The sequence below is a fragment of the Cyrtonyx montezumae genome, unplaced genomic scaffold (assembly GCF_038088225.1).
Source record: "Cyrtonyx montezumae isolate F1298 unplaced genomic scaffold, pur_monq_1.0 scaffold_17, whole genome shotgun sequence".
In the NCBI taxonomy this organism is placed as follows: Eukaryota; Metazoa; Chordata; class Aves; order Galliformes; family Odontophoridae; genus Cyrtonyx; species Cyrtonyx montezumae.
This window is the reverse complement of record NW_027071903.1, coordinates 2,783,277-2,796,652: the sequence shown is the minus strand read 5'-3', so window position 1 is coordinate 2,796,652 and position 13,376 is coordinate 2,783,277. Positions and strand designations below refer to the sequence as shown.

Here is a 13,376-nt window from a genome sequence, read left to right as displayed (position 1 = left end):
TGCATTGGTGGCTGCTTTTTATTCACCTGTTCACTCTTTACTGGGAGGAACTTTAAAGTCACAATAGCCATGAGTCTGAAAACGCGATTCCTGTCTCCTCCTGTGACATTCAGGGTGGAAGCCCTGCATACAAATCATCGCCACTTTTTTTTTCTGCTGCTGCAGATGTGATGGTACTAAAGGAGAGGTGTGACAAGGAGCCTGCGTCGGGAGAAGCCCTTCTGCAGATCGCTCTGTGCTCAGCACCGCTGCGATGTAACAGAAGCGCTCCACCGCCGCCGCTCTCCAGCAGAGCCAGGAAACCGTGCAAGATATTGATAATTGATTTCATTTCATATAAGTTAAAAACTAGCTTTTCCCTCCTAGTGTGAAGGTAATGGGTTTTGTCTGTAGAAAGATAATAATCCTATGAACCATTTCTACGCCCTCTATTTAAGAATAGTACAGCTTGCACTCGAACATAATGCCCATGTCATCCCGGCTTTTTAAGCATTCATCTTAAAAGAGTCTTCAAGGACTGGAAAGAGATCTTCCTGAGACACCGAGTTAAGTCTGAGAACTTAAAAAGTCCTGCAGATCCGGTCAGTTAATGTGTTCATTCATCTGCATCTCCTCTGGAAAAAGCCTCTTCAAACATGAAAGCTGTTTTCTTTCGATTAAAAAGTTGTCACCGCATTTAGTTTCCAGAGGTAATGTGGAGGGGATTTGTTTTTTCAGCCTTACCATACCAGGGGATGAACACATCTCTTTTTTCTTCTCACCTATTACTTCATGGGAATGTTCATTTAGTGCAAGAAAAAAAGAAAGGAAAAAAAAAAAAGAAGGAAAAAGAGTTAAATTGAAACCTTTCTGCCAAATTTGTATGCAGGAGATGATTTGATTTATAAGCTCGGGTAATTTCATTTTTGTTCACACTCCTTCAATTGAAAGGCTCCCAAAAACAGTATTACAGAGCTGAAGGGAAGAGATGGGGAAATTTATCAAACTGTTCATCAAATTATTTTTTTGCAGTCTGTCAAAGTCATAAGCATGCTAGAAGAGAAACATAAAGAGTGTGTTCAAACAGAAAGACGTGTCTGAGCAAGCAGTTGGACTGCGGGCAGCTAGTGAGCAAAGAGGTGGACAGAGGAATGGATCTGCCCCAAAACTCTGTCCCCATTTTAGGTCTTCCCTTGCTGGATTAAAGGCTGAGAAATGGGAATGGAAAACAACGTGGAGAAGGAGAGGTGGGACCAGAGGAGATGGGCTTCTCCCCTCTGGATGGCTGGTGTGCCACCAGTGAAGTTTATCAGCAGGGATGGTGTTGGATCTGAATGGGGCCCATCCTTGGCAGGGGAGGGGATCACATCCTGAGATGGGAGAAAACAGCCTTAAGTGTGCATCCCTGAGAGCAGGTCTTGGGAGGCAGCACTGAGAAAGCAGGAGAGAAAAAAAAGAGAAAAAAAGAAAAAGCGACTGAGATAGAATGAACCAGTCTAGTAAGAAATCTTTAATTTCTAATGAGCTTTAAAGGGTTTGAGAGAAGTGATTTTTTTTTTAACAAACCAGTTCAAGTACATGCCTTCAGATTATAAAAGTACCTGAAATTGCCTAGAATATCAGCATGCATAGCTTGTTAGTATTTACATATATTTACATAGGAAAACAAGAGAAAGATCTACAGTTATTTACAGTCTACATAGGAGAAGAGAAAGGCAGCGTAATTGTATTTCCTAAAATACAGTAGTTGAATAGTCAGCACATGCATATTAAGATATATTTGCATGATAGAACGCAAATGTTTGAAGACCTTTTTAACTCCGTATGCTAAGGTGTAGCATAATAAAGGTAATTTTTTGTTTTGTTTTGTTTCTAGTCTATTTGCATCAAGTGCTTTAAAATGTTCACTAACACAGCGGCAGCATTATTTACCCTGGCAATTAAAGCAACAGTACACACGATAATTTCCTACTAACTAGCAACAAGCTGCTGGTGAATGAAATATCTATTGTTTTTCATTATCCATCGACCAACATACAGGGATCTCTCCTTGTAAAGGCAGTGCCTAAGCTATCACCATTAATTATAGAAGTAATATAAATGAGACTCTACAGTATGTACTAAATGAAATATTAACAAGGCAAGTGTCTTTGAGCCTGAAAGATGCACTAACAGGGCACACTTTACAGCAGGCTATCTATGAAAATCACACATACATAATACAGGAGTGCCTGGCTTACATCTCTAAGCCTAGACATTAGAGGCCTGTTTGCTAGATCTGTATTATTGCAAAATACATTCCCTTAATTAGTTTCTGGAAGACAGAGTTAGTAGTTAATTTCTTACCATGACGTGTCCCGATCATCACACCCTGTGGTTTTTCGATGCATTGTATTACTGAAATTTGTGTGCATGTGTTTATGTCTCAACAGATGAGAAACAGTCTTTATCTTTAAAACTGAAACAAATTGGTTGTTAAATATTTGTCCCAAAAGGTCACTTGCTTAAAAAGCATTGCGTTTTGTGGGGTTGTTTCACTCGTATCTAAAGTCAAAGTTGGTCTAAAAATGAGGAAGCACAATGCCATTATTGTGATGACATTCATCGCAATACTTCATTTGAAAGGACTCTAAATTTTGACTAGAATTAGTATTAAAAAGCTATATAAGTATATACAACATATACAGTACTGTATGTGTACATACATTTATATAAAGTACGTCTATAATTAAAGTTAGGTACAGCAATAAAGTAAAACATTTCGAGTCAGCAGAAGTTAGGAACAGAAGTGATTTCTAACAGATTCTCATGTGCATGTGTCTCAACACTAGCCAGCCCTATTCTGATGACCGAGTTACAGCAGCATATCTAATCTGGCAGGGTATGTCTGTTGTTTACAACCTGTTGGCCCAACTCTTCAAGTTGCATTTGCCTGGAAGAGCGTGGCTTAGCTGGCAGAGTACACATTTCAGGGAGATTTCCAATATCCTCCATAGGGTTTCCATTTTTGGAAACAGCAAGTCATAACGGGACCCATGTTTGTAGAAACACACGCCACAGTCTCAAAAAATGAGTGGCACAGGTTCAGAGGTGCTGCTGGGACGGGTGCCCTAGGGCTCTGGCTCCTCACTGGGGACAGAGGAGCAAAGGACAGCAGCATCACATGGCCAACATGATCCCAACCCTGTCTGAGGTTTTTCTCACATCTAGTCACAAAGAGAAGCATGCAGTATCACACCGCTGCTCCGTATGCCATGGCACTGCGAGCAGAAAGGAGCAGCAATGCTAGATGGTAGCAATTAGCATGCAGTGTTCAAAACTGCCACTTGAGTGGAGCGATGATGTCTTGAAAGTGTAAATCGGGTGTGAACAGGAGTTCAGTGGGCAGGAGAAGAGAATTCAGAAGCGATCAGTGAGGAAATGCGGTGTCGGTAAAAGGCCGGTGAGCAGCCCATGGGGCGTGCTGCTGCTCTTTCTGCTGAAATGCTGGTTGTGCAAGGGAAAGCCATATGCTTCACTGAAGTTTTTGAAGCTTAAGATGGCTCTCTGTCAGGCTTGAAGCAATTTTCAGAAACTGATTGTGGACTTCATTGAGAACAAAGTGAGGAATAAGGAGCTGCCTGCTCCTCCTGCCCAGGTGCTGCAGAAGGAGCAGTAGTGTCCCATAAACCTACATGTCTGCAGCTGCCTTAAACATGGGGTGGTTTTATCTGATGTGAAAGGCTGGCAGATACAATTCCAGATGGGAAATGTGGGCCCTTCTGAAGGATATCCCAAGGCAGCTTAGCTCTAAGAGCCCAGTGTTAGGCAATGTGGTATGCCATGGTGGCTCTGCCTACCATACACTTTCCTATGCAAAGTGTAGGAGAGATGAACCTCTCTGAAAGCTCTCGTTTTCAAGGGCTGGTTACCTCTAAAGCAACCATTTATGGAGCCCCCAGTGGTACTCTGGCTAATAGTGTTTTACCGAATTCTCGCTGAGCTGGGCAAAAACTAACAGATGAGGGAGGGAGGATACCAGCACGGGGCCTGTTGTAGCAGAAAACTTCACAGGTTGAAGAAGGGAGTTCATACAGTAGAGAAAAATCTGCATATTTCAAAAGGTACTTAACATTTTTATCAGCTGTTTTGCCAACGTCATTTAAAATCTTCGGATCATTTTAACAATTTGGCAATACAACACAGTGCTTTTCAACAGTAGATGCGGAAGCATAAACATGAACTAGTCCTCACAACACCCCTGTGAGGTGGGTAAACGTCAGCACTCACCCATTTTACAGATGGGAAGAGTGAGGTACCTGGAGTTGAAGCGACTTGTCCAAGTTCACTTAGGAAGTACAGGCTGAGGTGAGAAAACCAGCCCAATGCTCCTGCCTTGATGTGTTGTAATTCACCTTTTCCTGCGGAGTGATTGTTGCAGACAATCTGTTTGACACTGGATGCTGGAGGTTGGAAGCTTCCAAGCCCTATCCCTGCCATAACTGAGAACATAAGGGATGTTGCGTAACACAAACAACATGGTGCATTATCAAAATACATTTATTACAACGGACACATTTTCTTTTGCAAAGTTAAAACCCAGAATGTAAGTTAAATATAGCTGCATATATTGAGTAGTTGAAATAATCAGTAGGTCTTAATGCCTCAGCAGTTGAAAACAAATCCTCTTTCATGAACTACTGCAGTTTCCTTACTCAAAGAATATAGCACATTTATCTTCTATAATGTATGTAAAGAACACTGTAAATGTGTAAAGGTCTTAATGACACTAAGAAAAGTTACAGCTTGAAACCAACTATGCCTTGCAAGTAGAGAAGCTGTTAGAGTTTTGAGTCTTTGTAGTTGGGAATTAATTGAAAAAGGAATACATCAGAGGAAGAAAAAGCAGACTTTATAGATTTGGGTTTATTCGTTGTATTATCTTCTAAGAGATGCTTTGCTGGTTTAAATGTGGTGCTGGGAGAAGGGGAGGTGGTTGAGAATCTCTGGTTTAGATGTGGTTCAATAAGACCTTTGAAAAGACTGTAATTGCAGAGTCAGTTCAGGTCATGTTTTCCTGCTGGCACTTGGGTGGAGATGGGACCTGAAGTCAACTGCACCTGATTTGTTTGTTGAATCATATTTGGCAGCTCCAGAGTTTCATTTTTTTTTTAGTTGCAGCTATGATTTTGGTTTATCATACTCACCCAAACGAGCAAAGGCAGGTCTCAATTTCATATTTCCTTGCTGAAAAACGCCATCGGGGAATCCAATTTTCTTAACGGGAGAATAGCACACAGATACTGTGAGTGTTACTCAGAAGATAACAGTGCATCTGGGATTACTCTGAGTAAGAGGACTGCAGCAGGAACCAAACGGTTCTCCCATAATCTCCTGCACAAGGCTAAAACTCGCTGGGGATCCCAAATGGAAACAAGTATATTCCCAGCGCAGCTTCCTTCCAGGAGGCTGACCAGAGCTGGGAGCTTTTTTTCACACTTAAAGCAGTAAATGACCATGTCTGTAGATACTGGGCAAACTTACCCTGCTCTAGCATGGGTCTGAACCCTCGGGATGCTTCCCAGGGGCACAGGGAAGGATGGGAGTGCCCATGCACTGCAATACGCTTCTGTGTAATGGTTGGATCCACTCTCAGTGACGCATGTGCCATTGTGTTGAGCTGCAGTTTTTGTGCTAGGGCTGTATTTTCTTGGCCTAATAGTCCTGAGGTGGTTAACAGTAAAAGCTTGAAGAGTTGTAAGGAAGCACTTGACTTTTTATTTCTCTGGAGCTTTGAATCTGGACCTTGTCACAACTGCTCTCTTCCTGTGTCATTGTGAATTCACCTCCCTTCACCGGCCGTCATTTAAGATGCGCTGTGCTAAACTTCACCTCAGGCTACCCAGATAATGGGCCTTAATACTTAATTTTTTGTAATAAAATGAATAGCTCCTTTCCAGAGAAGCTGATTCCATCTTGCTGGTAGGCGATGCCCTTAGAGTTTAGAGTGATCTTATTAATTTGTAGCTGATAAGTATACAGATAAGTTATGGCTTTGTTTCTATTATTTATATGCTTCCTACATAAACCTGCTTCAGAGCAGGGATCTAATTTTAGAAAACAAACATGCATTTGAAAGCAGTCAAATCTGAAAACTAAACATTAGCTGTGTAATATGTTTTCTTATCAGGAGTGTAAGTGGTATCTTAGAATACTAACGGATGCATTATATATATTAATGAGGGTTTTACCATATGCTGTACATCAGGAACCCCTCTTCTTTTACTGTTAAGATATCCAATATTCATTTGTATTCAGTAACGTCAGTTACAAATTGGTAGCTTGCAGTTATGAAATAAATGCCTATGAACTGGTAGCTGCTACTTAGTACTTTTATCTCAACAAAGGATTTTGGGAGGATGGATAATTTAGATTTTTGAGCCTCAACTATAAATAAACAGCAACGGCTTTACAAATCCCACCCTGCTGCAGTTTAAGATTGTATTACAAAACTGACAAATGATTTGCAAAGGAGAATGATGAACCCTTATTACTAAGACACTCTTCAACTTAATCCAAAACAAGATTCTCTTGTAATTTTACATACACTGGGAAGATTGATGGTGTGGTGCTTGCCTAGCAGCTTTCAGACGTTTGCCGGCATCGGAAATGGCATTGAGGCATGATTAAAGATTCAGTTGGGCTTCTCACAAATTCTTTATCCTGCGTATTCATCATCCCCACTCTCTGCCTTTGTTAGGGTTAAGGCAGCTGACCCCCAGCCTGGGTGATTAGCACCATATACAACTGATGGACATATGGAAAAAAAAAATGTTTAGGTTGCCCGGAGCTTTTAGCATTGTTTATTGGTTTAAATTGTTGGGAGTGGGGATGTTAATCACAATAGATCAGGGAGAGCCTGTGACAACTGACAAGCTCATTGTTTAAGACGTTTTTTAACGAAGTTGTTAACATTAATTCTTTTATATAGTACTCTAATCTTCTTCAAATTATGTTCTGACATGGCACAAACCGCTTGGCATTGAAAGTCATTCAACAGTGATTAAAGTGCTCTTTTTATCGGTTTAAGAATGTTTCATCTTGTATCAGCAGTATGGAATTGTTTACTAATTAGATTCCCTAACATCCTCTGCTGTCGTATGCTGCTGATATGTGAACAGGAAAGCTGATGAGCAAAAAAAATTAAAACTTGTTATTAAACTGTCATAAGGCCCGGCATATAAAGATGTCATTCAGAAGACAGCGTTCAGAAGGTCTAAACAATATTTAGTGAGAAACTCAGCGTTTTCTCATTCTGTCTGTGCTTTGGCTCTGCAGTTATCTGCAGCCCCGGCTCTTTCTAGGGTGTAGAAGCCAAACAGGGGTCAGTTGCACAAGGACCCTCCCATCTGGCGTGGTCGCTATGGGCTTCCTTGGGTCCTGTTGGGGTGGGGATCTCCTGAAGTCCCGCCGGACCTGAAGTGTTATCTCAGTCCTTGGGCAAGTCACTTAAGATCCTCAGATGTCTGTGTTCACCAAAGGAATTCAAACGCTTAAACGGCTTTGGGAATCTGGTTGTTAACTTCTGTTTCTTACTTTTGTTGTCATCAAGCTCCTAAGCTCAATGAGTTCACATTTGTCCATTATTCTGATATTTAAGCGTTACCCTTTGACAACAAAGGGATAAATATGACTGCATTTCTCTTAAATAATAAAAAGACATACTTTTCTTCCTATGTTAGAACAACTGAACTTTTTTCTACCAAATCACTCCGGACAATTGAAACACATAGAAAGATGTGAAGATATACACAGCCAAAAAGCAAATGGCACATTGCTTACATCCAGTCCTCAGTGAAACACCGGAGGCATCACATGATAAAGTGCTTTAGGCTTCCAGCCACATAATCTTTTATCGCTTAAAGTAAATATCTTACACACACACAGGGAAAACTATTCTCTTCTTTTGGAGTCGAGGTTGTACCAGTGTTGGAGGTACAAAGCGCTGCCGTTATGCTGTAGGACGTTCTCTGCTTGCTGAGAATTTTGTTTAAGAATTGTCAAATTTGACTCCTTTGAAAAGATAAATTATTGTTTGGTTTGGATTTTGAACTGCTCTGATAAGCTTTCATTTATGAATTAGCTGAGTTCTCTTAAAGCTAGCCCAAGTATGGCTTGGCTGGACGGACGCTTTACAGCAATAGCTTAAGGGCTCTCATTCTGCATTGAGCACTTCTGTTTAATTTTACCTTTCCAATAAAAGTCCAGTTGAATTGCTTGCAAAAACTAATAATAATACTCTTTGGGGGCTTTGAATCATTCTAAACAGCTGAATACAGTGCTGTGGAGCTTTATAGGATAGTTCAAATGAGCATAGGAATATTGTTCTCTGTTAATATTATTTTATTATTTTTATTAGTGTAGCCAGCAGGAGCAGGGAGGTGATCATCCCCCTGTACTCAGCTCTGGTACGGCCGCACCTCGAGTACTGTGTTCAGTTTTGGGCCCCTCACTACAAGAAGGACATTGAGGCCCTGGAGCGTGTTCAGAGAAGGGCAACAAAACTGGTGAGGGGCCTGGAGCACAAGTCTTATGAGGAGCGGCTGAGGGAGCTGGGATTGTTTAGTCTGGAGAAGAGGAGGCTCAGAGGAGACCTTATAGCACTCTACCACTTCCTGAAGGGGGGTTGTGGTGAGGAGGGGGTAGGCCTCTTCTCCCTGATAAGTAATGACAGGACGAGAGGGAATGGCCACAAGTTGCGCCAGGGAAGATTTAGATTAGACCTCAGGAAGCATTTCTTTTCTGAAAGAGTGGTCAGGCACTGGAATGGCCTGCCTAGGGAGGTGGTTGAGGCACCATCCCTAGCGCTGTTCAAGAAGCGTTTAGATGAGGTGCTTAAGGAGTTAATTTAGTAGTTGGGTAGAGATAGTGATAGGAGGATGGTTGGACTAGATGATCTTATAGGTCCTTTCCAACCTTATGAACTTATGAACTTATGAACTTTAGTAGAACTCTCTTACATTTCTGCTACTGCCTTTAAGATACTTTCTCTTTTTTAAAAAATATAGTGATTTAATAAGATTGCATTATAGTAACTAAAAATATTTTGGCCTGACGATAAATATATGCATTAATACAGGCAGGTTTGGTTTACCTTGTTACGGGAGATCATTCCTAAGCCGTGGAGCCATCATTATCAGTTTAATCCCATCTTCTGAGAAAATTGCCTATCTTGCAGACACATCCGCCTTTCTTTGCCTTTACAAAATTGAGACACTTCAATTAAGGAGAACTGAGGTTTTTGGTTTTTTTTTAGAAAGGCCGCCCTTGAAGGATGAAAATGCAGAATAGAGTTTTTGGAGGCTGAGCACCCTGAGTTTCCCTGGTTGTGATGCTGAAAGGCCGGGATTAAAAAAAAACCAACAACTTCAGGAAAATCACAAGAGGTTGAAGCTCATTCCCTTTTCCCATTAAATTATCTGAATGTGGCAACGTCTAATTTCTGCTCGTTTACTTTTCCTATCATACTTGGCAGCTTCTTTATTCTGATTCCTATCAGCTCATAATGAGTTACCACAGCAAGGACTAAGATGTACATAAATAATCATAAGATGCCTGATAAACTATCGGTTTTAAATTAGCGTTGTGCGCAGTGCCTTGCTTTGCACTCCTGCCTATTATTTTTAATTACAGTTTACAAAGGCAGCCAGTTTCATGCTCTCTTTGCAGCTCTCCTGGCACTGTGATTGCAGCCCTGAGTGCCCCATCCCTGGGGTGTACCCACTGCTGCCCACATGCCCTCCTGCTTTCTGTAGGAGAAATTCAGAGAAGCCCGTTCATCGCATAAGTCCACTTTGTGTTTAAGAAAAGAAGGAGAAAGGAAAAAAAAAATCTCTGCTCCACAGAAGCCTCTAATCTACCTGCTCTGTTTCTTAAAGCATTATAAGAGATGAGCAATGATTATTAGAGAAAACAAACAACACTGGGGAGGTTCATGTCTCTGCAGAACCGGCCTCTCTGCCTGCAGCAGATAAACCACCCTTGCACTGCGGTGGTGACAATGGCCACAGCAAAACTGTTGATCGGAGATAGAGGGGCTGGTTTGGCACAAAGCCCGATTGCACTTTATATGATAGGTCTTAATTGGAGTGCCCAGGTTAATTTTGAATGAGAAGCTTATTAAAAAAAGAAAAACAACAACCCACCAAAATACATGCACCTGTCAGTTTGCACTGCTTGTCAGGGTTAGGAAACAGTGGCACTGCAGCTTCGGGGTTGGAAGGGAGCTTTTAGGTGCTGCTTTGAAATTTGGATCACCTTTTCTGGTTTCCTGGATCAACTTTTCTGGTTTTGTAGGGTTTTTTTGTTTTATTTTGTTTTCTTTTTCTTTTTTCAGCATCTTCCCAGCTGCCAACCCAGGGTTTGTTGAAAAAGAGCAAAAGAGCAGAGACCGGAGAATGTGGTTCTGGATTAAATCTTTCACTCTAAGAGCAAAGAAAAAGGAAAAATAAACCCTCATTAGGGTGCGTAGTAAATAAGTGGCCGTCAGGCAGAGAGGCAGCATGCTTCGGTTGCAGTGCTTTTACCGATGCTCTCCTAAAGACGCACAGCTCCGAAGGACTGCAACCAAACTGACAGCGATAAAACTATCTGTACTTCTCTCTATGTAAATATACACACATACGTGAATACACACACACACACACACACACATATATAGGGTTTTTTCAATAGTTGTTTTTTCTCCTGCGTTTCAGCAACAAGGAGCCGCCACGACCGTCTACTGCGCAACGGCCGCCGAGCTGGAGGGGCTGGGAGGGATGTACTTCAACAACTGCTGCCGCTGCCTGCCCTCGGCCGAGGCTCGCAGTGAGCTGACGGCCACGGCCCTATGGGAGCTGAGCGAGAGGCTGATCCGCGAGCAGCTTGGCAGGAGGTCCCCGTGACGGAACACCCCGCGTGCTCGGAACCTGCCAGCGCTGGAGCCCGTCCAATCTTATCATCTAGAGGGTTTCCGTATACCTCCGATAGAGATTAACCGGTGTTAAATGAAATAATAGCAGTCGCAACATAGTGAAAAATGTTAAGTACTGGTGGGAAATGGGGAATACGGCGGGTTAAAGGGACAATGCGGCTTCCTGGGGCTTAGTTAGTCGTGCTTCTCTTCTTTTGATTATAGCCTGTTCAAAGTGTAACCCAAGGAGGCGTGCTTTGTGCTATTGCAGAAACGCAGTGCCACGGATATTCTCTGTTGTTTGGATTAATGGGTTAGGTGTGTAGCCCAATATGGGATTTCCTCTTTATTTTGATAATTACTGTCTGTTAGGCTGTACGTATCGATTGGGATATGGTAGTGGTGTTGATTCGTTTTCCCTGCAAGGATTTTATTGGGTGTGGCGAATAAAAAGATTATTAAGGAAAGAAATCTCTCCTGCCCTTGACCGCTGGCTGCAAATACATCCATGCTATCTAAAAACAGAGGGTGCAAGAAGACTTCCAAACAGAAATGTCAAAATCACAGCTAAATATTTCCTTTGTCTCAAAAGATTATAATAAAAGATATTTTGTAAACCATTCCCTAATATCATAGAATTAGCAAAGATGATGTTATCTCCTAAAGAACGCACAGGGTGTAATCAGGGGGTTAAGTGGCATCTCCATCCATTTCTCAGTTCACAGTTTGAAGGAGTTTTGTTTTTTTTTTCCTTGGAAAATTCAGTTTCTCAGTTCTCCCGTTACTGTACCCCAATCCAAATTCTTCTGTTTTTCTTTAAATTTAATAAAACAACATGCTTTCTTGAATACTGTCACCTGAAGAGAAAGTTTGTCTCATTTCTGCAAATGTCTCAGTTAATTATTATTATTATTTTTTTTTAGAAAAGAAAACTTGAGGAAAAATAAAGAGCTTCTCGTTGATACCAAGAGAATGCTGTTTTTTTTTTCTTGTTTCTTTCTGAGTTCTTTTTTTAATTTGTTGGGTTTTTTTTGTTTTGTTTTGTTTTGTTTTGTTTTGTTTTTGTGCTTTGTTGCTGTCTTCGTGCCAGAACGTTGTCCTAAGCCATCATCAGTCCAGCATCACATTTTTCTGTGGACAGAATATAAACACATTAATAGAAGGACACATTGTTAATAGAAGCTTATATGACCCCCTTATTAAATGATTTATTGCTAACAGTCTGTCTCCTGTGATTTGTCTCATCTGGACTCAGTTGTTGCATAGGTGTTCCAATAGGGCATGCAGTCACCTGCGAGGAGCACGCCTAGCATCCTCCTATGGAAAACCCCACCGCACTTCTGTAAAGAATGAGGACGTCACAGCTGTACCTAAAAACCACGTTGTGTTTTGCTTTGATTTTTTGCATTTCCAGCTCACCTTAGCTCAGTGCAGGCTCTCCTTAGATTGGCAGTGTTCAGCCTACTGTGCCTCACAAGGGTGGAAATCTCTGCAGGTAAGAGCTCTGTCTTCTGGAACTTAAATTTTTTTAGCGAGGAAGTTGGAAACTGCTGTGCTCAAGTCTAGGCTGAATCAGCTGATATACCAAGGAAATGGGAGTTTTTTCTTTTCTCCAAAGCCCTTGGCATCTTTCATCCTTCTGCCCAAGTGCAGCCATAGCAGCTGCTGACTTCCCCACTGATGCTTGCTCGCTGAATTCCTTACCCAATGCTGCAGCCTTTCCTAAAGCAGCAATAAGAACAATATGGCCTTGCTTATAGCTGCTGCACAGCCTGTGCTGCCATTGCCTTCCCTAAACAAGCAATCCTGCCAGTCATTCTTCCTCTACAGTGGGCTGCTACCCCAAGGCCAGCTCTTGCTCCTGCATCAAAGTGTTTGGCAGAATAAAGAAATAAAAAGGGCTCTTCCAGCAAGAACAACATCTCTTTTGTTATCTGTTTTGGAAAGAAGGAAAAAAGAAAAGAAAAAAAAAAGCTCTTTCTGGTATTTCTGTGCTGCAGAAAGGTAATTCCTGGAAGGTTTGTTGGTATGGGTCAGAGTGCTTGGAAGTTGAGGTGTTGGTTACAATCAAATTCCTTGAGTTGCCTGGAGTTTGTCTGGGGTGAAAAACTAATTACCTTTTGTCACTTGTGCAAGAGTCTTCTCAAAAAGACTGTTATTCCTTTCCACACCAAAACATGAGTTACTCTCACACACCAGTACTCCCAGCTCAGGACATCAGAGCTGTGCACCGTGGCTGGCACTGCTCAGTGCTTAAAGAGATTGCTGACCTTCCTTCAAAGAACACCTGGGCAGCTATTTTCCTCCCATGTAGTTCTCTCTTTCAGGAAAGCATTTTCAATGTCAGCATAGTTTTGCATTAGTATGAAAGCAAGCTGCCCGGTGACTTAATATTGAGTTGATCAGTTTCTGGTCAATAAATACTCACTGGCACTGGTGCATTACCCTAGCTAACGAGCATGTA

General features: G+C 41.7%; 1 protein-coding gene across 1 annotated transcript in view; it reads left to right on the top strand.

Annotated features, from left to right (window-relative positions):
* The window catches only part of WWOX (WW domain containing oxidoreductase), a 465,049-nt gene extending 453,269 nt beyond the window's left edge, over positions 1-11,780 (top strand). The window contains exon 9 of the mRNA XM_065733128.1: positions 10,716-11,780. Within this exon, the coding sequence (XP_065589200.1) occupies positions 10,716-10,904 (189 nt within the window). The 3' untranslated portion in view covers positions 10,905-11,780. The remainder of the gene's footprint in view (positions 1-10,715) is intronic.
* Positions 11,781-13,376: the final 1,596 nt, after the last annotated feature.